The sequence below is a fragment of the Ambystoma mexicanum genome, chromosome 11, assembly GCF_040938575.1.
Source record: "Ambystoma mexicanum isolate Mex_15411 chromosome 11, UKY_AmexF1_1, whole genome shotgun sequence".
Classification (NCBI taxonomy): domain Eukaryota; kingdom Metazoa; phylum Chordata; class Amphibia; order Caudata; family Ambystomatidae; genus Ambystoma; species Ambystoma mexicanum.
Genome location: NC_090934.1, coordinates 101,200,071 through 101,224,581, shown reverse-complemented (window position 1 = coordinate 101,224,581; position 24,511 = coordinate 101,200,071). Strand labels below are relative to the sequence as shown.

The 24,511-nt window shown below is 44.6% G+C and overlaps 1 protein-coding gene across 1 annotated transcript in view; it reads left to right on the top strand.

The window, feature by feature from the left end:
- The window catches only part of MRPS15 (mitochondrial ribosomal protein S15), a 213,445-nt gene that overhangs the window by 53,915 nt on the left and 135,019 nt on the right, over positions 1-24,511 (top strand). Inside the window, exon 3 of the mRNA XM_069622634.1 lies at positions 20,623-20,698. Coding sequence (XP_069478735.1) covers positions 20,623-20,698 — 76 coding nt within the window. The remainder of the gene's footprint in view (positions 1-20,622; positions 20,699-24,511) is intronic.

The window sequence follows — 24,511 nt, the reverse complement described above, 5'->3', positions numbered from 1 at the left end:
AAGCGCGAATGTCCCCTCTGCCTTGCCTCATTTTCATCATGTCATTTGTGCTGTTGACGCTCCTCCCAATACTATGACTCCTGTCTCTGTGCCTCAATCTCAGCCGGCCCCAAACAACATTGATTTGGTGCCTGCTCTTGAGGTGCCCCTCCAGGTTGCTACCACTGCTCCTAGTGTCACACTCTCCATCCCTGAGGGTTCCTCTCCAGCAAACCCCGTTGTTGCAGTTTCTCCGGCCGCATCCAGTGGCAAGTCTAGGGCTACAATGATTCCAAAAAATTCGCATGTCGCAATGAAAAAAACAAAGAAACAGATCCCTCGTCGAGGCAACAAAAACACTCTGAATGCCTTCTTTAAAGCTATTGGTGGGTCATTGGTAGCAGGGCCGAAAGATCCTCCCCTGAGTCACCCCCCCCCATGAAACCCTCGGCAATTCCTGACCCTGCACTGTTGCCAGCAAGTTTTTTGCCGTCTGTTCATACAAAGGAAGCGGCACTTGCCGTGCCTGTTGATATTCCGGCATTGATACTTCCCCACCCCCCTTTGGACGCTCTGGTTGAGTCCCTTGAGACGTTAGAGCAGAGTGCCGAACGAATTGTGATCGACATGCCACCTACTAAAACTGTCTCTTTTGCCTCAAGTACCAGACGGCCCTCCTCTCTAACATCTGTATTGAATCAGGGCCCATTGAATGACTTGAAACAAGCTGTTGACAAGTTTCTGGAGGAAAGGCTATCTGCTGTGCCCACACCTCAATTCACGTCTACTATGACAGCCCCCTCTCAACTCATTTCTAAACCTTCTGACACATCCAACTTTTCTAGTCTTGAGCAGTACAATCTCGAGTCCCAAGTGACTGAGTTTAAAGATCTGCCCCCCCAACAAACGCATCAATCCAGACTGCCTAATCCTCACAATTCTGAAATAAGGCGTCCTTTCTCTCAATCCTCTCAAGTCCCTTCCACCCTCTCGGCATGCACATTCATTTTAAAATGTCGAGATGGTTCTTATCCTGTTTATAACTTGAATAGAAGGAGTGTCTTAAATATCTTTAGTGACATTGATGAATTAAGGGATATTACTACTCTTGATATAGCACAAATTGAATTTATCTCTGCCTCTTCCAATTCTATCATCAGACTATGGATACCATCGACCATTGTTGCCAACACTATCTGGCGAGCGAGAATGGCTCTGTTTGAAATGGGCTTTCTATTGGCACATGAACCGAATGATAATACGACTCAATCTAGGGTCCCCATCCCACATCCACGCATCTATGAAAAACAACAAATTGATAGATGTGACATTAACACAGTGTATGATACTCGGACCCGCATTCAGAATTAACCATCATTGTGCCAAAACGGCAATCCTCTGTACCTTGCATGTTGGAATACCAGGGGGCATAATCACCTACATGTCTCTATTAAATCTATGCCTGTGATCTATCACATCCTTGCCTTACAGGAGACCTGGCTTTTAGTCCCCCCGGTGTGGGATGGGTATGAAATCACTCTGCTACCGGCCATTCGAACTAAAGGTAGACCCACCTCGGGTTTGCTGGTTGCCATACTCCAAAGGGCTGGACTTCATGTAAATGCATGGGCTTCCTTTGGGGTTCATCTGCAACTAGTTAAAATTGATCTGGGTTCTGCCTCGCTCGCATTGCTGAATGTGTATAGAAATCCTGTTGCCTGCTCTGATGATCACTTCTATGGTGGCCTTATTTCCTTGTTGGATATTATAAATATGGCGAATACCACCAACTTCACCATCATATTGGGGGATCTCAATATGAATTGTATTGCTAACAATCCATATTCAAAAGATAGCTCTCGGTGGATTCAACTCATGAATGAACGTAACTTCATTATGATTAATGGGGCCCTCAAAGGTGATTCTCCTTCTCAATCGACTTGGTATCGCAATAACAGTGCAAGTACAATTGATTACATTTTTGTGGACTCGCCATTGTTCAAACTCTGTCAGAATCTTTCAATCACTGCATATCCTGGCAGTGATCATAAGCTACTTCTCTTGACCCTTTGATGGCAAACTTTTGTGTCAAAATCTTCTTCAGTCAGCTGTGGTTTTGCTATCAACTCGGCCAGATCTAGACTGAAATGGACAGATCACCGACTTTATGCATTCGAAAAATTAATTCAAAAGAATTTGCATACATTGGGCGTACAATACACTCATATACTTGCACCGTTTGCGCATACCATTTCGACTCCCAGGCAACTCCAACATACCCATTCCTTTGATCAGCTGGTTAAAGACCGAAAGACCGAGTTTAGGCGTCTAAAGCGGCAGATACAAATCTCCTCTTCTTGTAATCGTTGGCAAGCGCTCACCAATTTGAAAACGCAACATAAAAACTGGCTAAAGGGCCATAAATCATTGATGTTCCAACATGACAGTGAAATAATGCTAAAATCACTTGCCAACAAAAACTCGGCCCAAATGTGGCATCTGCTACACAATCATGCATATATCAGAGATGCCGATGCACAATTAAATGCAGTAAACGAATCACAATGGATCTCTTACTTCACAAAATTGTATGCTGATGTCAACTTTGATCCTGACACCTTTCACTCTGTTGGAGCCTCCAATTGGAACCTGGCTTTTACAACTGAGGACATTGTATCAATCATCAAAAAAGCTAGTTCCTCTCGAGCTGTTGGCCCAGATGGCATTTCCAACGCCATGTTGAAACTAAATCCTGACACATGGGCTCGCATACTGTATTGCATTTTTCAAGACATATTGCATTCATGTACCATCCCATTATCTTGGAAATCCTCCATTATTATCCCGATTTTTAAAAAAGGCGAAAGGTGTCTACCTCAGAACTACCGACCAATTGCACTATTCGACTCTCCGAGTAAAATTTTCACCAAACTTGTACTGATTGAATTTAATAAGTGGACGCTTCAGAATTCATTTAGAGACCCGTTTCAGACTGGTTTCATTGCGGGTATGGGTACCCAGGTTAACCTCTTCGCACTGAACTCTATCAAAGCTCAGTGCCAAGAATTGAAACAACCCTTATTTCTCGCGTTCATTGATTTACATTCTGCATTCGACTCTATTTCCCGCCCGCTGCTCTTTGCCAAATTAAAACGTGACCATTGTCCGCAAACATTGTTTGATATCATTCTGGCTCTCCATTCTGACACGTGTATCTATGTATGATTAACCCTTGATGGAGCCTTGTCTACTTCCATCCCCACGGCTCGTGGACTCAAACAGGGCTGTCTTCTGGCATCATCCATTTTTAATTATTTTATCCATGATATAGCTTTTATATTTCAAAATCTTGATTCAGATTCTCCAAAAATTAATAATCATCAGGTCCAATCCCTAATGTATGCTGACGATATGGTGTTGCTATCAAAACCCCAAATTGGCTTGCAGAAATTGTTGACAGCTTTTGATTCCTATATTACCCGCAATGATTTAAAAATTAACTCTAATAAATCTCAGATAATGTTGTATCAACCAACCAAAAGAAATAAATCATTTATCTGGTACATTAACCAGGCACACCTGCTGATTGTCCTGCAGTACACCTACTTAGGTGTGATATTTGAGTTGCGTGGGTCCTTCAATGCTCATGTAGATGGGATTTTGAAAAAGGTGACAACGGCCTCGTCACAAGCTAGTCTGATTATGTCTAGATATGGCAAATTTTCCATCACACCGGCCCTTGCCTACTGGAATCAGAAAGCAGTGCCATCTATATTGTATGGTCTTGAAACTCTCACATGTCAGTCTAAACTTGTCTTTCACAAATGGGAAAGCCAGTTTTGGAAAAAGATACTACAATTACCAGCTTGTATCCCCATCTCGTGGATTAGATATGAGTTGGGCCTAATTTCACTTGAAACCTTATACATGTGGCGTCTGTGCGCGCTTTTCAGAAAATGCCTCCTAGCATCTAAAGATCACACACTACTCTCAGAGCTCGCTTTTCATATGTTTCATACTACACAACATTTTTTTGTCTCATGGGTGACTACTGCTTATGCTGCGTTGAGTAGTGCTGATATTTCTCTTGATACATTAATTAATAATCCTGATAAGGCTAAACGTCAGCTGTATGAATTTGACTGGATTAAGACAAATGAATCGTGCTTATCTTATTGTGATGGCAATGCTCTCCGATTTCCTCCAAAAAAGATGAGAACACTCCATCCTTATCTAGTCAAAGCCCCAGCAGCCAATATCCGCTCTGCAATCATGCGTCTACGTTTTAACATTTGGCCAACCAAAGCCATTCTTCACAGACGCAAGCTAATAACAGATCGTGATAACTTTTGTCGCTTTTGTAAGAACAATTGCCAACCTGAGACTCTGGAGCATCTTATTATTGAGTGTCCTGCTCTCACTCTTCATAGACTCAAGTTCTTGGGTCGACATTGCCGGCATTTAGGTTTCCTAGACTATGAGGCATCATGGCTCACAATTTTGAATTCTGCGTACTTGCCTATCCAAATTGCAGTTGTTAAATTTATTGAAAGTCTGTCCTTGACAAATTTAGATGTTTAATTCATAAACACAGTTGCATTTTCATCTGGTCACACTTTCCGAGGTCTACCCATTAGCCTCTTGATATTGTGTCTTGTTAATTGTGCTATGAACTAATGATTGTATCTTCGGAGATAATTTGTCATCATGTTTTAACTTGGTTTATGTGTTTGTTTAGCTGTTAATTTATTTTCTATAAATACGACTAGATGTCGTATTTTGTTTTATATCTAATTGTGTTCACTTTTACATTTTGTATAATATTTATTCTTGTGTTTTTGTCTTCTTTCTGTAACACTTTGAAAGGTTGATTTGTTTCAACCAAATCAATAAAAAATAAAAAAATAAGAGTCCTAGCCGTGTTGCACCGTTCAGTGAATTGTACTGACAGTCAGTGGCATCGCTAGGGGGGGTCCTGCCCCACCCTCTGAAATCCTGGGTCCCCCCTGGTACCCTCCACCTTAGGCGAGCAGTGACCGTGTTCTATGTTTGTGGTGTTATTTGTGACACTCGCAGAGGCAAATGTCTGCATATCTCACAGCAAATACCCTCCTTTGGTCTCCAAGCTAGCAGTGATCTTGGTATGCATTCTGGCATCAGTATGAACAGGGGCACGAGTCAGTTGTTCCTGCCCGGCTTCTGCACAGCGACCTCCATAGTGTGCAGAGCAGCTTGCAGCCCCTCTTATCAGAATGTAGCCCACGAAACTGCTAATGATGGGCCATTAGTCACTGAATAGTTTCCTGCCTGCATTCTGAGGGGAGGTGCAGTGGGGTGTGGGTAGTTGGTGTGCACAAACGCCTCTGCAGGAGTGCTTGTGACATCACACATTACCTTTCATAGGCTGCCGCCCCACTTTTGTCTGTGGCCCTCCTACATTTGTCTTTGGCCCCCTCTGTGCCCCTCCTAAATCTGATTCCTGGTGACACCACTGGCAGTACTGGATTGGGCTAACACTGGCAGGTTGGAGGTGGAGCCGCTGTGGCTGTGGCAGGGCCAGGCCATGGCCACGGAAGATCAGGGGAAGTGGTGTCAGGGTCTTCGATGTTTGCATGGACTTTGCTACAGTGGGCAGCATGGAGCCACAACGTCAGCCCGGAACACTTCACGGCTGTGTGCATTGTCAGCAGCACTTGATACAGTCCACGCCACCAGTGCTGCTGGTGATTCTTCACGAGGACCCAATCGCCGGGTTTCAGAGGATGGCCGGGCTCAGTCGCTGTTTCTGGTAGGGCAGCTTTGACCCTGGCATGAAGAGAACAGTTCTGAGCAATATGCGACAATACTCCAGAACAGCTTCATCTTCTAGGTGCAGATTCGGGAGATGTGGAGCTGCATGGGGGGGGCGGGGGGGAGTCCTGACAGAATCTCCTGTCTGGACACACCATGCTTGCTCTGGGGGTTACTGCGCATGGCAAACAATGCGAGGGGCAATGCCTGTGGCATTTCAGGCCTGTCTCCCGACATGCTTTGGACAGCCTAAGCTTAAGGTCGCCATTTTGGTGTTCTACAAAACAGCTCGACTGGGGGGGGGTATGCGCAGTGAAACTGCTGTGAGATTCCTAGTGCCTTGCACACTTCCTAACCAATTCGACCAGTAAAGTGGGTCCCCCCCCCCGTCACTGTCTATAATCGGGGGGGAGTACATTTCTTTGCAACTGTGACCGCATCTGCCTTCCTGCAGGGATAGGCGTTACCCAACCGGAGAACATGTCAACAATCACTAAGCAATACGAGAACCTCATGCACGTGGCGAGCTGCACGAAATCTGTCTGCACGTTTAAGAAGGGACCCTCCAGTACTGGACATGCAGACAGCTTTGCTTTCACCGCTCGTCCAACACTATATTCTAAACATGTGCTGCATCTTTCACAATAATCGTGTGCTACTGACGCGATACCAGGGGCAACCAATCTTGGTGTACTAAAGCAATCGTGGCATTTTTACCTGAGTGAGCAATGGCGTGGGCCTCTCAAGCCAGATGTGGAAGGAGTGCCTTGGGTGACAGGAGGCAGCCGTTTGTGGAACGGCAAAGGTTATCTGGTCTGACTTACACGCCTGCTGAGTCCAGTTCACCTTTTCTGTTTTGGGAGCTTGGTCTAGGAGTATGGACAGGCTGGAATGGGAGGCAATTGGTGACTGGTAGTCTGCAACATAAACTAGAGTTTCATTAGGAACCAGGGACCCGTTTAAGGCCGTCAAACTAGCTGCGTTGTCTGGTAGGGTGTTTCCCTGGGCAGTGAAGGACTGTGAGGTATCGTGTCCCTTGCCCTGAACAGTGGCCAGGGTAGATGGGAACAGTAGATAGAGCATGTAATACGGCTTACACATAACTTTCAATTCAATATAGGCGTACCCAATGCTCCAGATAAGATTTTGATTGGGGGGAGGCGGGTGGGTATATTTTAATCCATATTTTTAAACTTTGAGAGTAAATGTGATTTCAAGAGAACAAAAATGACTTTTCTCCTTTGCAAGAAAGTAAAATGTATGTGATATTCAGTCGACATGTGCAAAAACTGTATGAAAATCCTAACCATGCGGCAGCTTTCTGCACTGTGACAGAATACACCTTTCATTATTTCTCTAAGGTTTGGCATTTGATCTCTCCTGTATTTATTTAAATATTGAAAGCACAAACACCTAGCCAATTACATAGTAAAGCAAACGTGAATTGTATTGTGTGTTTTGAGATTCAATAGAAGAATTGTCTTTTGATGTTTAATGACGGTCCTAATTTCCTGGAGCTATTACTACCTAGTTGTATGCCAATGTTATGATACAACAGTCCAGAGAGGCAAGGACTCCATGCTAAACTCTATACCTAATCTCATGGTCAAATTGGTATTTATATAGCGCTTTATCACAATTATCACCAAACCGAAGTTGGTACTCCCTTATCCACTTCCAAAGGATGAAAAGCTGAGTTGGTCTTGCCGCGTTCGTACCTGCAACCTACAGATCACGCACAGATCACAGCAACGAGCACTCAACCGGTTGAGCTATCTTATTGGCTAACTTCCTTCAGAGGTCAGTAAACTGAGTATCGACTGAGGTATAATAATCACAGTGCCTAGATAATGGACGAACCATGTATGAAGTTAAATACCTATCTGGATTATCACTGTGTGAAAGATTAGAACCCAAGAAAGTGAGCCAGCAGGAATCGCAGCAATGAAAGGGTAAAAGGGTGAATAGATGGGGGTGGTTCTTAGGGGTTAGATGGACCGGTCATCCAGCGAGTAAAAAATGTAGTTCCAGCTGTGAAGGTGCTTTTTTCTAAGACTTGTGGTTTTGTTGACAGGGACCAACTGTGTCGGAAGAGGTCAATTACGGTCGGCATGCTAATTACGGAAGCCTTGTACAGAAGAAGTATTTTGTTAAGTTAAAGCCGTTCTGAATGTTAAATCATCCCTGTTCGACTGAGTTACAAGGATAGAGTCTGAAGGCCATAGCGTTAAATGTGCCTTTGTAAAAGTAAAAAGAAGTCTGCTACGTAGTAAAGATAAAAGGACTGCCGTTGAAGCTGAAGAGCCTCGTATCCCTGACTTGCTCTGTAAATACGCTGCAGCAGGGCAGAGCTACGGCCATTCATTCGCCGCCTCCGAAATCCAAAGCAGCTGAAGGGGCGTGCCCCTGCCCTCTGATACCACGGCTCAATCAGCTGGGGAAAGGTGTGTCAACGGTCGCAGCAGATGACCGTGTCTGGATTACAGAGCGTATTTTGACAAGGCAAGTGGCGACGGTGAAGCCGAAGTGAGAGAGAGAGAGGGAGAGTGAAAGTGATGTTCCAGACCCGAGAAAAGCAAGGACCCAAGTTAAGAAAAGTACCGTATGACTAGACTGAAAAGAATTAAAGGAAGTGAAAAGGGAACAGGGTCTGACGTAGCAGAAGTTTTGTGAAGCAACAAAGGAGAACGTTATTGTGCAGAAACTGTAAGTCAGTGCAAAGTTACCCACGGGAAGTCCACCATTACAATTGTTGATAAGGGGTTGGGAGAGACCAGAACAAGAGGAGAAGTGTTAGTACTTTGGGCAAAATAGTGGCGTGACCACCTCAAGGGGAATGGACAGTCATCTGTAGTTCACAACTCTGGGGCGGACATCCCTTTTAGAAGGAGAAAGAAGCTCACTTGATCACAGCTGGTGGTACTTCTAATTGCAGAAGGTGTGGCAAGCGCAAGGAGATTAAAAACGTATGCCAGCGAGTTTATGCCATTTGTTGAAATTAAAGGAGAATAAAACGCATGTTCTGAAACACCCAGAGAGTGCTGCCTTTTATCGCACCACGAAATATTGACATTTGGTGGCAGCGATGGGATAAGACAGAACACCATGGAGGCATTAATAAAAACACTAAGTGAGGGTCAACACCTACTGCAGCAGGCCTTGCAGCTACAAAGCCAACAGGCTCAGGCGAACTGCCAGGCATTTCAGCAGGCCCTCCAGGTTCAGCAGGCCGAGTTAATTGCCTCCTTAAATTAGTAGCATCATTCTCATGCTTCAGTCCTGCAGAAATATATGACTGGCGAAGAGTCGGCTCACTTTTTTGTAAATTTTAAGCGGGTGGCAAGAAACGCCCAGTGGCCGGCAGATAGATGGTGCCAATAGATTGCTCCCCTGTTGGCAGGGGAGATGTAGAGTGCCTATCAAATTGCAAATCCAACGGGAGACACCAACTACGTAGATATGAAAAGAGTGGTGCTCGAGAGACTTGATGAAGAGGCGTAACGCATCAGGTTTAGAGAAACCAAATTGCAAAATGATGACTCCACAACAACTGTACTACAGAGTGAAAGAGCTGGGGGATAAGTGGCTGTAGACGGTCACTACTATGACTCAAGAAATGGCTGAGAAGATTGTGCTCGAGCAGTTTGTAGAAGCGCTTCCGCTACCCATACAGCGCTGGGTTAGACAACACCATGGACCTAGTTTAATGGAAGCAGTTAATATCGCGACAGCGTATCAAAAGGCCTGGCAAAGCAGAATGGTGACTTATTCTGGTCCATCCAAAATTGTCAATGGTCCTTCAAACTTAGCAAGCAGACCTGTAAATATGCAGAGATGGCCAAACTCTATGATTCGACGATCAGATTGGGAAAGTACAAGATCCCGGCCTGCCAGTGAAGGGTCTTCAGGTTCTTCTGTGGCTAGGCCACCCAGCATGAGCTCCAGAGGGCCACAGTGTTTTGAATATGAGGAGTGGGGCCATTTAGCCAGACTCTGCCCCAAATGAAGCAAGTCCGAACCAATGGATGTCGGAACCCTCGAGGTTCCTAAAGAGGGTGATTTTCCTGCAGCAGCCCAACTCTCGAAGTCTCCCTATGTGTACACCTGCGATGCAGAGGTGGAGGGTCGCCAGAAAAGAGCGATGATTGACTCTGGAAGTCTGCAAACAGCAGTCAGCCCTGATCTGGTAGGTGATGTGGCTCAGTCGAATAGTAGCACCCCTATATAGTGTGTGCATGGGGACGTGAAAAGATACCCAACTAAGGAGATACAGATTAAGGTGGCCGGGGAACAGATGGATGTAAGAGCTGCCGTGATGCCTGTGTTACCGGAACCCCTCTTGGTCGGATCAGATGTACCCAATTTTCCCTGCCTGATACAAAATATAGAGAAGAAATGGTTGGAAAGTGCTCCATTTCATGACCAGGAAATTGCTACACCGTCCATCAAAGAGAGGAAAAGCCGGGCAGACAGACGAAAGGTCAAGCGAGTATGGGGTGAACAAAATATGCATCCAATCACTGTAGATTGGAAATTGGACGAACAGGGAGATGGCTTCCAAACGGCTCAGGAGCTGGACCCTGTGTTGAAACATGCACGAGCGTCCGTTGGGGAAAGACAAGATGGAAAGACTCCCTATTTCATCAAGGACCATGGCTTATACTACAGAATTACGCAAGGCCCTGGAAAGGAAACAGTCCGGCACCTTTTGGTACCCAGTAAATATTATAGGCCTGTACTGGAAGTGGCTCACTTGCAAGTAGGAGAAGGTCACTTGGGAGCAGAGAAAACTACCCAAAAGCTATTGGCAAGATTCTTTTGGCCTGGGGTGTATGGATAAGTGGCCAGGTTCTGTCAGCAGTGTGGTGAGTGTCAGAAGAAGAATAGAGCCAACATCACGAAAGTTCCACTACAACCCATGCCTATAATTCTTGAGCCGTTTCACCGTATTGGAATGGACATAGTTGGTCCACTAGATTCCACTAGTCGTGGACACAAATATATACTGGTGATAGTGGATTACGCTACCTGATACCCCGAGGCATTTGCACTGAAATCCACCATCGCTCAGCAAATCTGTGATGTGTTAGTCCCTTTTTATAGCACGTGTGAGTATTCCCAGGTAAATTGTGACTGATCGAGGCACCAATTTCATGTCCGCGATACTAAAACAGGTGTGCGAGACCCTTCATAGCGAGCAACTTAAAAACGCCATTTATCATCCCCAAACGGACAGATTGGTCGAGAGATGCAACCAAACTATCAAGCAGATGTTGAGGAAAACGACCACACCGGGAGGGAGGAACTTCTCTTCGGCAGGCCAGTTCGAACCCTGTTAGACATATTAAAGGAGGGATGGGAGGAACAGCCAAACCAAGAAATTACCCTCACCGAATATGCTTCCCAGTTGAACGAAAGAGTAGAGAAACTGAAATCAGTGGCCCGAGACAATTTACTGCAAGCTCAAGCAAGACGGGAACAATATTGCAATCAGCGTACTCGGATGTGACGTTTTCAGGTAGGTGACCAAGTGTTAGTTCTTCTACCAACCACTAAGAACAAGATGTTAGCAACGTGGAGAGGTCCATACACCGTAGAGGAAGTTGTAGGACCAGTAACTTACAGAGTACGCCAACCAGTACGCCAACCAGACAGGAAATTGCCTTTGCAAACTTGTTAACCTAGTAAACAAATAGAGCCCATTCCCACGGTCGCAATTATTAATACTGAAGAAATACCAACTGAACATCTTCCCCAACCGTGGGAAAACATGGGAAAAGAAGCCTTAAACATAAATGAAGATTTGAAGACCGCTCAAAAGTTAGAACGATCATCTTTGGTTGACAGGTACGCAGAGGTATTCGCATCCATTCCGGGGAGGACCACATTAACTTACCATCCTATAAATACAACCCTAGGAACTACGGTCAGATTACGGCCATATCGAATCCCTGAAGCTAGGATTCAGACTATCAATCAGGAAGTTCAAGAGATGCTCCAGTTAGGAGAGATAGAACCCTCTCATAGTGACTGGTGCTCTCCTATGGTCCTAGTGCCTAAACCGGACAGAAGTTCAAGGTTCTGTATAGATTTCCGAAAGCTAAACAAAGTGTCCAAATTTGACGCATACCCCATGCCGCGGATTGAAGACCTGCTGGACAAGCTTGGAAAAGCGAAGTTTCTGACTACCATCGATCTCACAAAAGGGTATTGGCAAATACCTCTTCATCCACCTGACAAGGAGAAGACCGCCTTTGCAACGCCAACGGGTCTATATCCATTAACTGTACTTCCTTTTGGTCTTCACGGGGCACCCGCCAATTTTCAAAGACTGATGAACTCACTGATCAAAGGTCACGAATAATACGCGGGGTTCTTTCTGGATGATATTCTAGTATATAGACAAACTTGTCCGGATCATATGGAACATCTAGAGGCCATTTTCAAGACCTTACACCAAGCAGGTTTGCACATCAACCCGAAGAAAATCCACCTGCAAATTTCCACAAAAATACCTTGGATATTTTGTTGGTCAAGGGATCATCAGACCTCAACAAGAGAAGATGGAGCCGATACAATGGCTACAATTCCCGGCTAACACACAAGTCCGGCCCTTTCTCGGATTGGTAGGATACTATCGTCGGTTCATTCCACATTTCTTGACTCTAGCAGCCCCTGTAACAGACCTCTTAAGATCATCTGCCCTATCCAAAAGGGTGTGGCAAGCGCAAGGAGATTAAAAACGTATACCAGCGAGTTTATGCCATTTGTTGAAATTAAAGGAGAATAAAACCCATGTTCTGAAACACCCAGAGAGTGCTGTTTTATCCCACCACGAAATATTGACATACAGTAACAGGTTTAGCCGAGTTTCTATTTCAATTACAAATGTAACTTTAATTAGTTTTTGAACAACACTTGCACTTCCTGGAGAGTCATGTTTTGGCTCTTTTAACTGTTGTCTTGAAGAGTTGAGAGGCTATATCACTCACCCTTGAGCAAAGACTCTGCTGCCACTCACCATTCATAGTAATGTAGCACTTTGACTGCAAGGTTGAATGGATGTAAACTAGACAGTGCATACTCATCATTTTACTCACTGTTTTTGTAATTGGAGTGTACATTAAATTATTAGTGTAAACATGATCTGCCTACGCATGCTTAAGCACACAGCACAGGAACTCTGAAAAATAACAATTGTGCAATACTGGTTTGGTTTCACTGGCAAAACGAGCATAATTTGTTTCCAAAGAATTCATTCTCAATTGCAACTTAGTTTTCCATCTTATTAATGATAGAATCCTAAAATGCTAGGAAAATAAATATGCACAGTGCTCCATGAGCAAACACACAACACAGCAGAAGCTGAACAGAAAGAAACCATTCCTTTTATCACGGTGTGTAGTTTATTTTTTTAAAGGCTTGAGAGAAATGAATTCTGTTTCAGGGGCTTTTCTCCATGACTTGCAATTAGATCCAAGTAGATAAAACTCAAAAGAAGCATTCTGGTTTCTGTCAAGTAACCTGACCTCTGCTCTAAACGTGTGCATGAAAATAATAAAGCTGTCATATTCAATTTTCATGAATAAAAAGGGCTGGTATGACCCTTATCTGGAGACCTGGGCGTACCTGTGGATTTCAAGTAACCACGCTACTGCCATAGGACACTAAAATCGTGCACAACTGTTGAGGAGTTTTACACAAGTTACTGTCTGTGACAAATTTAGAAAAGCTCACCTTGGATGTACAGGATTCCAACTCTTAGGTTTGGCCTGAACAACACGCATGTTTGGTAAAATGGCTGAGCAGCCAGGCGTAGTCTATTTTATTTATTTCAATTTGTATACAGCGCCACATGCCCGTGGGCCTCAGAGCGCACAGTCTAGGAGTTCGGGGGGCTATAGTAGGGTACAAAGAACTCTGATCATACACTTATTCAAGAAAAAACGATCACACTTAAGGTATATACAAAATAGTCATTTAATATATACTATAAGACACACTTTTAAATATTTGCAAGGTAAGTACTAACTCCCATTAAAGCATGTAGAACAGAATTGCAAGTTTCTTAAGTAATAGACCATAGATGTAGTCACTTTAAGAATAACTTGTAGAGTAACATATCCCTTAGTAAAACCATCTGAAACATATTTGCAAACTTTTCCAACTTATGATAACTCTGACGTTGTTCTAACCTGTCTTAAAGCGTCCAACTCGAGTTTGAGTCTCTCAATGTTTAGAGGGACCCTAGCCTACCAGAGGTTAGGAGTTGAGCACAATGCACTGTTCAAAAGTAGCAGAGTTCAACAGGATCTCTTCTGGGTTTGCAGGTAGCTAAAGTTATGTAAACTCACGAAAGTCAAGGGCTTTCCATGTGAAGCTCCTCAAGGACCAGTGTCCTAAGGCAGGAGAGTGTACCATGGGTTGTCCACCCCAATGCATCTCTGCGGGAGCCTTGGAGGAGTGTACAATACAGCTATCTATAATCCCCAGTAATGTAGGATCAGGAAGCAAAGCTCCATGTAAGTTTTACAGGGAGCAGGACAGTACCTCAAAATAAAGAACTTGTTGCTGCAGGACGGTCTCGGAGGAGAGGCGACAGCAGACCTGGTTACTGGTTTCTCCGTCTTGGCGACGGAGGAAGGGGGACTTGGGTGGATTTGGCATCGGCTCACGTGCAGGCGGATGCCCAGCAATGAACCTTCTTGGTTCTGGCTCGTTCGCGCCTTTTCGAAGCTCGGTTGAAGGATGGGTGGCGCAACGGTAGACTCTTCTCCTTTTCTTGGTCCTCGTCCTGTGTGAGGGGACTTTGGGGAGCTAGATCGGGTCAAGAAAGGTGCCCAAAAAGTTCTAGGTGGACTATGCACAACACAGTGGCACAGTACCCCGGTTATTGGTGAATGGCAGTCAGTGGAGGGCGCAGCTCTTACCCGGAGGGTTAGGCCCACCAGTCAAAAGTGGAGGTTGGGACAGTAGCGGTTACTCAGTGGGCTCTGGTGGTCACTGAAGGTGGCTGGTGTCTTATTTTCTTTATTGGTTATTCGTAATGCGCCCTATACAGAAGTGTTTTAAGGCATAATCTTCATTCAGGCTTCTTCTTCGGATTCTTCTGTTCCAGTGGTCGACTGAGTTTCTGCTCCAGGACCTTGGAAATTATGCCTGAACACTGGCTGAGCCCACCAATAATATCCCATGCAACTTTCGAACCATGGGGATGGCTGCCCAATGGGGACAGCCAGCCGCCCAGTCAGAGCTGGTTTCTCTCAGGCACTCTGCAGGACAAAGTGCTGGGGGTTTCAGTCGACCTGCCCCACTTCCTGTCCTGCCATTCATTCCAAGACCCTTTGCAGGCTTTCCAAGGGCAGCCTGGCGAAGACAAAGGAATTAGAGGAACCTCCCGTACCTAAGAAAGGACAAGCCGTTCAGGACTAAAAAAAAAGAAAAGTACAGCCACTTGAAGACTCGAAATGCACCTGTCATTTTAAGATTTTACCAATTAACCTTGCAAACAAACACTAACAATTATGATAGTAAATCGGCCCAGTGTAAAATACCCTCTGCATAGGCCCACACCACTGAATCAGTCACTCTCAAAAGATGCGCTTCTTGTTTTTCGGCTGAAGGGCTGTTGTAGGAATGCTAACATAAAGGTGCAGTTAAACTGTGGTTTATTTAGCAATAGAACCCGAGGAGAGGGGCATTGCCCGGTCTGGTAATGCCCAGGGGCGTCAGTTACATGCCCGAGCAAAGCAAAGGCTTTTAACGCAATGCTGGACCTCAGTGTCAGAAAACACACACACAGAGAAGTGGTAGGACTAGGAGGCCACGACCTACAGAAAACCTTAGAGAGTGAGGAATTAAAGTTCAAAAACAACTCGGCCCTCACTAACGCACAGGAATTACTGAACGAACTGAACAAACTGTTCGATATTTTTAAAACCAACACCATTACCAAGAAAACCAATAAACTGCAAAAAGACATTAAAGAGTTTAACACGGAGGCTGCGTACCCCTATACAACAACTGATTACATAAATACACACAAACAACGAGGTGGAGCTGGCAGTAACAGAGGACGGGGAGGAAGAAGAAAAGTGACCTTCTCTGGATCCAGTAGTGGATCCTCAGGCAGTGGATCCAATTTTAGCTATCCACCATATACACCCCAATTTGACCCACAACAGTTCCCAGGCCCCCAACTACCACAATTTCCTTTTTTAGGAAGAGGAGGTCAGGGAGGAGGATGGGGTCCACCCATATACCCTGGACCATGGAACATGCCATATCGGGGCCAACGCAGACGTCTGAGACAAGGGAGACGCCAACGATAATGTCACAGCATGCCACATTACCTATTTTTAATTTGGCAGCAATGAATCTCACATCTGGACAAATTTCTGTCCTTACTAAGGGTTTGTCTTTTGTCCCCACGGCCAATACAGATTGGTACAAAACAGAAGTTGAAATGAGAAGGTTCTTCCGGACTCTAAGACTCCGTGTCTTTTTTAATGAACACGAAAACACGGAGGACAATAACGACACCGGTCTCCGACCCCCCTCTACTTTTATGCCCACTGAAGGACAGATACCACAGGATCTTATTACTTTCGAAAGATGCGTGTTAAGGGACATTAAGAAACTGAGCAAAAAGAACATCTCTACACGCCAGAACCTTACCAAGAAAGAGAGAACAGCTCTCAAACAATTAGCTGAGAACACCAATATAGTGATAAAACCGGCTGATAAGGGGGGTGGTATCGTAATTATTACCAACGAACAATACTGCCACATGATTATGGACCTGCTCAAAGACAAGACTAGCTACCGTCCACTCAAATTAGATCCCACTCATGAAATCACAACAGAGATCGCAGAGATGGTAGCTTACGCGAGTGACCGGGATTGGATCACACCCAAAGAAGCATCCTTTCTGACCTCCTCCCAGGAACGCACTCCATGTTTGTACGCCCTTCCCAAAATACACAAAGACACTCGGAACCCACCAGGGCGCCCTATCGTGTCGGGATGTGGCTCCATATTGGAACCCATCGGTAGATTCATTGACCATTTTTTTAAACCTATTAGCATCGGTACTAGATCATACCTTCGCGACACGACTCACACCATCCAATTATTTGAAGGCCTTCCGTTTGATCCCACTTCTCAATATCTAGTCACCCTCGACATCAAATCACTTTACACGTCCATACCTCAAGCGCTGCCATTGATTGTATATACGAACACCTGACTCACAGTGGCACACAATCTAGGGTCCCGGCTGAATTCATTATTGAACTTTTGACATTAGCTTTGAGTAAAAATTTCTTCATTTTCAATAAACAATTCTTTCTACAAATCAAGGGAACGGCCATGGGGGCAACATTTGCCCCCAGTTTGGCCATCCTATTTATGGCATCCTTCGAAGATAAACATGTCTACAACCAAACTAATCCCTGGCGGGCACACATACACAATTGGCAGAGGTATATTGATGACATCATTTTTCTGTGGTCAGGGGATGAATCCTCCTTAGGGAATTTCCTGCGATGGCTCAATGCCTGTGACAACAATATTCAGTTCACAATGGAATTTGACCGCCAGACTATCCACTTTTTGGACCTAGAAATATCCAATACCACCAACAAACTCACATGTAATCTCTACAGGAAACCGACAGACCGTAATACTCTGCTTCATTTCAGAAGTGACCACCCTCATCATGTCCAACAGAACTTACCATACGGACAATTCCTTCGTATCAGAAGGAACTGCACTTCGCTACCGGATTACTATACACACTCGGATCAACTGACGGAAAGACTTCACCAGAGAGGGTATCCTAAAAAACAGGTATCCAACGCCCAGAAAAGGGCTAGGTTCACCAATCGAGACAGCCTTGTGACACCTGAGCCATTACGAGAACAGGTAACCGAAGACAGGATCACATGTGTCACCACACATGGCCCTAATTCATTTCAAATCAAAAGGTCTATTCAAAAATTCTGGCCCATAGTGAGGCTAATGTTACCAGAGGAACCGCTTCCTAGATTTGCCTCTAAGAGAGGGAGGAATATTAGAGAACATTTAGTACACTCTGTGCACACACGGGACGTTCTTACCACTGGACCATGGAATTTACGTAAAATTACTGGGCATTTCCCGTGCGGATCGTGCTCAGTATGTAAATTTACCATGAAAACCAAGTCTTTCCTCATTAATGGGAGACCATGGACCTTGAAACACCACACGAACTGTAAGAGCAACAAGGTAATCTATTGTGTTCAATGCCCCTGTGGTTACAGGTATGTAGGTCAGACCACACGCAAAGTGGGGACCCGCATATCCGCATATCCGAACATCGATCTAGGATCCGTTGTAAGCTCACTACATCACCGATGGTAACACACTACCTAGAGCATCGACATACACCAGATGACCTCCTGTGGTGGGTACTAGAAAGGGTCGAATCAGGTCCCAACATACAAACCAGACTTCTTGCATTAGAAGCCAGATGGATCCATCGTTTGGACACCTGTGAACATGGTTTAAATGAACTTAACACTCCCCAGTTCTAAACAGACACCTTTTGAATTTGGATCAGCTTATCCATGTCCACTGTCTACCATTTACACCTTGGTTTCCCGGCAACCTAGCCACGCTATGGGTTCGCTTTATGTAGCACTGCGCAGACTCACTGTTCGAGTCACGCTGAGGTATGACCACCAATCAAGATTTGACACGTCTCCCTCTCCCTCCCACTACGAGCGCTCATATTTCAACTTGGCGCCTTCCGGCACTGACAGGCCTCGCCCTGCACCTCACGGAGCTAGTTCTTCACTCTCTACGCGCAATTGATACGCAGACTACACAGGTGAGACGCCCTCCACATTTCCCGTTCTTTCGACATAGCCAATTCTTCGCCCACCCAGGCGCAGAATTTTTCAATCCGCCTGTTCTCCTTCCCCCGCGACCTCCCCACCCCCCCTCACTCACTTCTTTTTGTTTTTGTTTTTCTCCAGCTGACGGCTGCTCTGCCTGCGGCTGACTGCGGCTGACTGCAACGGACCCGCTTGGAACCAGACAGCAGTGCTGTCTGGGCTTCCCCTCGGGAGCTCCACGGCTTCGCCGTACATACTGGATGTTTTTCTTTATAACTTTCCAGGTATCCATCATGATTCATTACATGTTTGGCACAAGCGGGGAACACTCGGTTTGTGGGGCACCATTATTGGGAGCATGCTGGATTAGAACTAGACTACTTCTTCTCCACCACTTCCCTGTTCTAGGCAGACACAGGCGGTAGTGCTTTACTAGTTTTTTTTAGCTATTTATTTCTTTGACTATGGAGATTTTATGTCAAGTGCAACTTTCACGACTGCACTTCAAATATTTTTATTAAAAAAATCTTTTCACCTAGTTATTAAGACACCGATGATAGGGAACTCACACTTCACTTGTTCACAGCCTTTCCTTTCATCTTCAAACTTAACTCTTCCTTTTCTTCATTTTCCCTGCAAAACTCACCAGCCCTGAAGAAGGCGGAATAGTAAAACTGATCCTTCACCTTTTTGGGACCAGCCTCCGCCGAAACGCTATAACGTGAGGGGAGTGTTGGGATTTTTTCTTCTACCCACACATCCTTTCGCCTCCATTGGAAGAGATTCCCCCACTGCGTTGGCAAAATCTTGAAAACAGACTACATATCTGAACAATAATCCCAGGCCATTTCTGTTTTGATTTTATGTTTTCAGATCTTCACACTGGGAATATTAAGGATAGATTCCTTGATTAGAGCAGCACAACAAAAGGGTGTTCGTCTTGGATAGAATTTTCCCCGAGACCCTGGTAGGACAGATAGACATACCCAGGTCCTACCACTTTGCTACCAACATCAACCGCATCTCCGGTTACATCTTTGCAGTTCTCCAAATCCTTATCGCTTTACATATTTGTTGCTCTGTGGACACCACCGATTTTGACTTTAATGCATTTCCTTCTGTGACGAAATAACAGATCGAATTTAGGTGTGTGCCACACTGCACTAATCTGCTTTTTATGTTTGAAGACTCACGAAAAAGTTTTTGTTATTGCTTTCTTTGCTAATTCTTTGATTGTTGGCTTGTCTAATGCTTGATACATATTATACTTTATATATTAAAAAAATGTTTGTTATGTGAAAAATGTCTCACGTTTGTACATTGTACTTAAAGGATTAATTTTCCCAAATAATTGAACCTAACATTTATTGTTTACATATAGAGCTACTCAAGGGAGGTCTAGGAATTAAATGACCCCCACTCTAGCTCTTTATCTCCGGCATAGCGACACTTTTTTCCTTTTTTTATGATCCATGTCCCTCCAGAAGGCATTTCTGGCAGAACAGGAGTACACTCGGTCTCTTCTCCTGTTCCATGGTGTCCATAAAATGTAAACCAACAAAATGTCTGCATGAAAAGGAGACATAGTCCCTTCTGCTTCCCATGGTGGAAAATCGTGCACTAGAGATGTGCCGGGAACAGTACTGTTCCCGGCACCAGCGAGGGACAATGCTGCAGAGGTTAAGTGGGGTGGCCCTAATTATGTGGAAATGTGGGGTGAGGGTGCAGGAAGTTCATTTACCTGATTCCCGGCGAGGGAAGATGGCGGCCTACCGCTCATGTGTGGTAAGGAACCTGTTCCAAGCCTCCTCATTGGATGGGAGGCCGCCACACCCCTCTTTCTGGGTACTAATTGTTGCATAGGAATTGTTTTTGAGTTGACTGGGGCTTTACGTTCAGACAAGTGAAATGAAGCGTCTACTGCCCGGGTGCCTTTTTAGGCCCTGCTTCATGATTGTATCTGTGTTTTTTGCAGAGTTTCCAAGCCAACTCGATGATTTGCCACCAACCATGTTGAAGAAAGATTATGCCAAAGTTGAAATTGCAAATTCGTAAGTTGTTTGTTTTTCTTTTTATGTTTTGTTCGTGTGGCACCTGGGGTGCATTGTGATCAGCAAGGATTATGCATGTTTTTCGGTTGTGAGACACTGTTTTGGAGCAGTGGGATAAAGAAGCAGTGGAGATGTCCTAGCGATGTGCTTGTACGAAAGTCTTGCCTATTGAGCCTAGACTTTTCATCAAGCAGACCGCCTGCAAACTGCTGTTTCCTCTTGCGATGTGTGGCAATCGACACTCTAGAGCGCAGTTCTTTTTTGAGCAAGAGAAATCGCACCCATGTTCCTGTGAGATTTAATCATATGTTTTATTGCTGAATCTCAAATGTACTGTGAGATCGAAGCCTTTTACGAGGGGTGCGGTGAGATTGGAGTAAAACACGCACTTGCATCTTCCTGTTCAACATTAAACCAATGTTCTGCAGGGCCTCTAATCTGATTCTTCAGCAGTGGAAATTGCTGAGCTTTGCAATTGTTAAAGGACATCTCCTCCTTAATCTGTACCATTATGGGTGTGTGGGTAAGATTAAACTTGCATTCAGGATGTTCATCTGAAATCGAAAGACTTCTCTTTCTCAGAGGTCTGTGACCCGCTCACGGAGTACACCCACTACCAACTCTCCTTCCAAGATGTAATAAAATGAGCTTGTCCATTTCCAACCTTCATGCATAAATGGAAGGCTGGAGACGGGATTCAATATGCTGAATGGAAAAAATATATAGTTGTAAAAACATGTGCTGCTAGTTGGCAAAATTGAAGAGCCTACCCATTATGTTGCTCTACACTACAGAAGGCTGTAGCTAGGGTGGTTTCTTCTATTTCCTCAGAAACTGGCGTGAGAGTGGACCTAGGCAAGTCGAGGGCCCAGTCTGTGTATTCTCCGAAAGGCTTTCATGCTGGTAAATGCAGCTTAAAACACTAATATTAGGGAAAGAGATCTTCCAATTGAGATTACGGTTTCCAAATATGAAGGAAGAATTGAGTCTGTGAATCTGAGATGGGTGACGGAGCTCAGCAGGTCGAACGTGAGCATTTGTGCGGACTTAGAAATTGAGCCTTCGCCGCTGTGATCTGCGTGTCCTGCTGGTCACAGGCCTGAACCACTGAAGAGGCCAATCCAGTTATCATACTCCACAGCCAATTACATGAGTCCAATTCCGTTCAGTATCAGATATGTTCTGTTTTTCTTTTAGGTGCCCAGAGACCATTTGTGGTGTGGACAATTTTATTTGAGCCAAACGCCTTTCCCCCAACTTCTCAACTGGCTTTTCTGCTGCCATTATTTGGAAATTTAGCTACCCCGTTTGGTTTCACGTCCACCTCTGCCTTCCACGTAGCCTCGTGAACACATCCTGAATAGAAAAGTCAGACTGTTATACAGGGTAGTTCTACATGAGAGTTTAACCATGAAACTAAACTGCAACTCGCATCTAGATATCCTTGGAAACGTATTGCAGTGTGCTATACAGTTCCCTGCTGTCTTTGCACTCTGGGTAGACCAGAAATGGATCAGTTAATTAATCCATATGCTGCCATATTACTTTATCATAGCTACCTAATCCCTCAGAAAATGCTTTGCCCTATAATTGTTGCTCTGGTGTGTTCACACCTGGGCGTCGCTGGGGGAGCGCATTGTATGATTTCCATGCTGGGTTTTCTTGCTTTCATGTATGCTCCCCTGGGAAGGTGTATTGCCTTGTTTTTATATTGTGCTCTATTGTATTCGCATTAAGGCACCCAGAAAACGCACTACATTGGTATATAATGAACAGTGTTTTGTTTCGCATCTAGGTATCCCTAAGAAACACACTAACAGCCTCATACTCAGCCACCCTCACTCACAACATGCTGACAAACCACGCCAACACAAACGGCTAGAGAAAGCCCTATGCCTCGGCCTAAAGAATGCAAAACTCTCCACCTCTCGAATCAATCTTGCAATCATCAGCAACCAACCAAAGCACTGTGGCAAACCAAACACATGAGGCTTCCCTTCCCATGTCAAAATAAAACGCCTTCGGTGTGCAGATCACTGCCTACCTAGAAAAACAGTGTCTCCTGATTCTACAAACATCAACAGCTAAGCACAAGGACGTGGCTTTTCCCCTTTGTCTCCTCTAATGAGCCACCCACCCATTTTCTTTTTCAGATCCATGAGAGCGCCTAGAGGCCATGCAAACGGCAGTAGAACATGGTATAAATCCTAATAACCTATCATTTCTCACTATGGAAGGCAAAGTATTTACCTCCTCCTACCAAGAAAGGCACATTCCTGTCTCACTGCATGCTAGAATAAAGACTAGTACAACATGACATGGAACAAACGCTTAATGAACTTTTTTACATCAAGGTGCAAGGCCTTTTTTTTTATTTTACTGTACCAGCTTGAACATTTCATTACCTTACCGAATATTATCAAAAGCATTCACCTCTATACACATTCTATTCTTGACTATACCACTCCTTCTCCGGCTTACATTCTTGCGTTTATCCTGGAGTACAAAGTATAGAGACGCACAGGGGAAAATAAGCCACCAGACTTCTAGGATTTCCCCAGCACACTCTGAAGCCACTTATGCACCCAGCATTACATTGTGTACTAACTTACAATTCTGCCTTGGAAACTCAACCCTGTTATCAGAACACTTTAGGGCATCTATGCCTCCTCCCTTTTGCTGGACTGACACTCAACCATGCTATTACAGATCATTCTCCCAACCCCCTGCATCTCTCCCTCCCTGTGTTTGTAGCATCTACTTCCTCCTGCTTTCCCATCCTCTTCAGTTGCCCTCGCTCATTTTCTTTATCTCAGCAGACTATGGCCAAGATAAATTTGATCGGGACAAAGTACGACAATACATTGACAAGCTCAAGTGCTTTGATACTACTCTAATGGTGATTTGGCGCAGAATAATATCATGTTAACATATTAAGATAAAATAAAGCTTAACGTTCAGGGACTAGCAACCAGCAGCCATGTTCTGCATCCAAAGGTCTGGATTTCATTTCAAAGCCTTGATGAATGCCTCCAGTGCTCTAGATAACATTTTGAAGTGGGATTATTTTACTCCCTATTTTTGAAAGTTGGGAGTAAACTTATTTTTTAAGGAGTAAAAACATTTACTTATTTAGTTATTTGTTTTATTCCTTTATTTTGACATTTATAGAGCGCACCTAACTCGGAGGCAACTGGGTGCTCGTTTGCATAAGAATTGGTGGTTACATTTTAACCGGTTTGCCCAGATAAGAGAATACAGATGGTTACAGACATAATTGGTACTAAAATAAGTAAATGAAATTAAATTATATTTTATTTATATCGCGCTCGTACACAAGTGTTTCAGAGCACAACCAGGCTAAAAGGGAGGGGAACAAGGGAGAACAAAAAAGAAAACGACGATCTTACTAGGCCCAGTGACATTTAAGAAAGCGCAAGTGCATGGAAAAGGGGAAAATGCATGGAAGGGGAGGGGGGGGTGGAAAGTGCGGAGCAGAGGAGAGAAAACAGAAATAAATATAAAATTAAAATAAATAAATCTATAAATAAGGGCGATAAACCATGGTAGTGCAGCCAGCAAGGTATATCTGATAAGTGCAGAAGAAAAGTGGGAGGGGGACTGTATGGGTACAGATACAGAAACGTAGTGCAGAGGGTGGCCTGGAGGCAGTGCAGGAGGGTGGCAGGGTGAGCAGGTACCTGGGCCCGAATGACAGAGGGTGGCCAGGTGCACGATGCCAAAAGAAGAAACAGATCAACAAGGAAGAAAGAGGGCAAAGGAAGAGGCAAAGAGGAAGGACATGAGATTCTT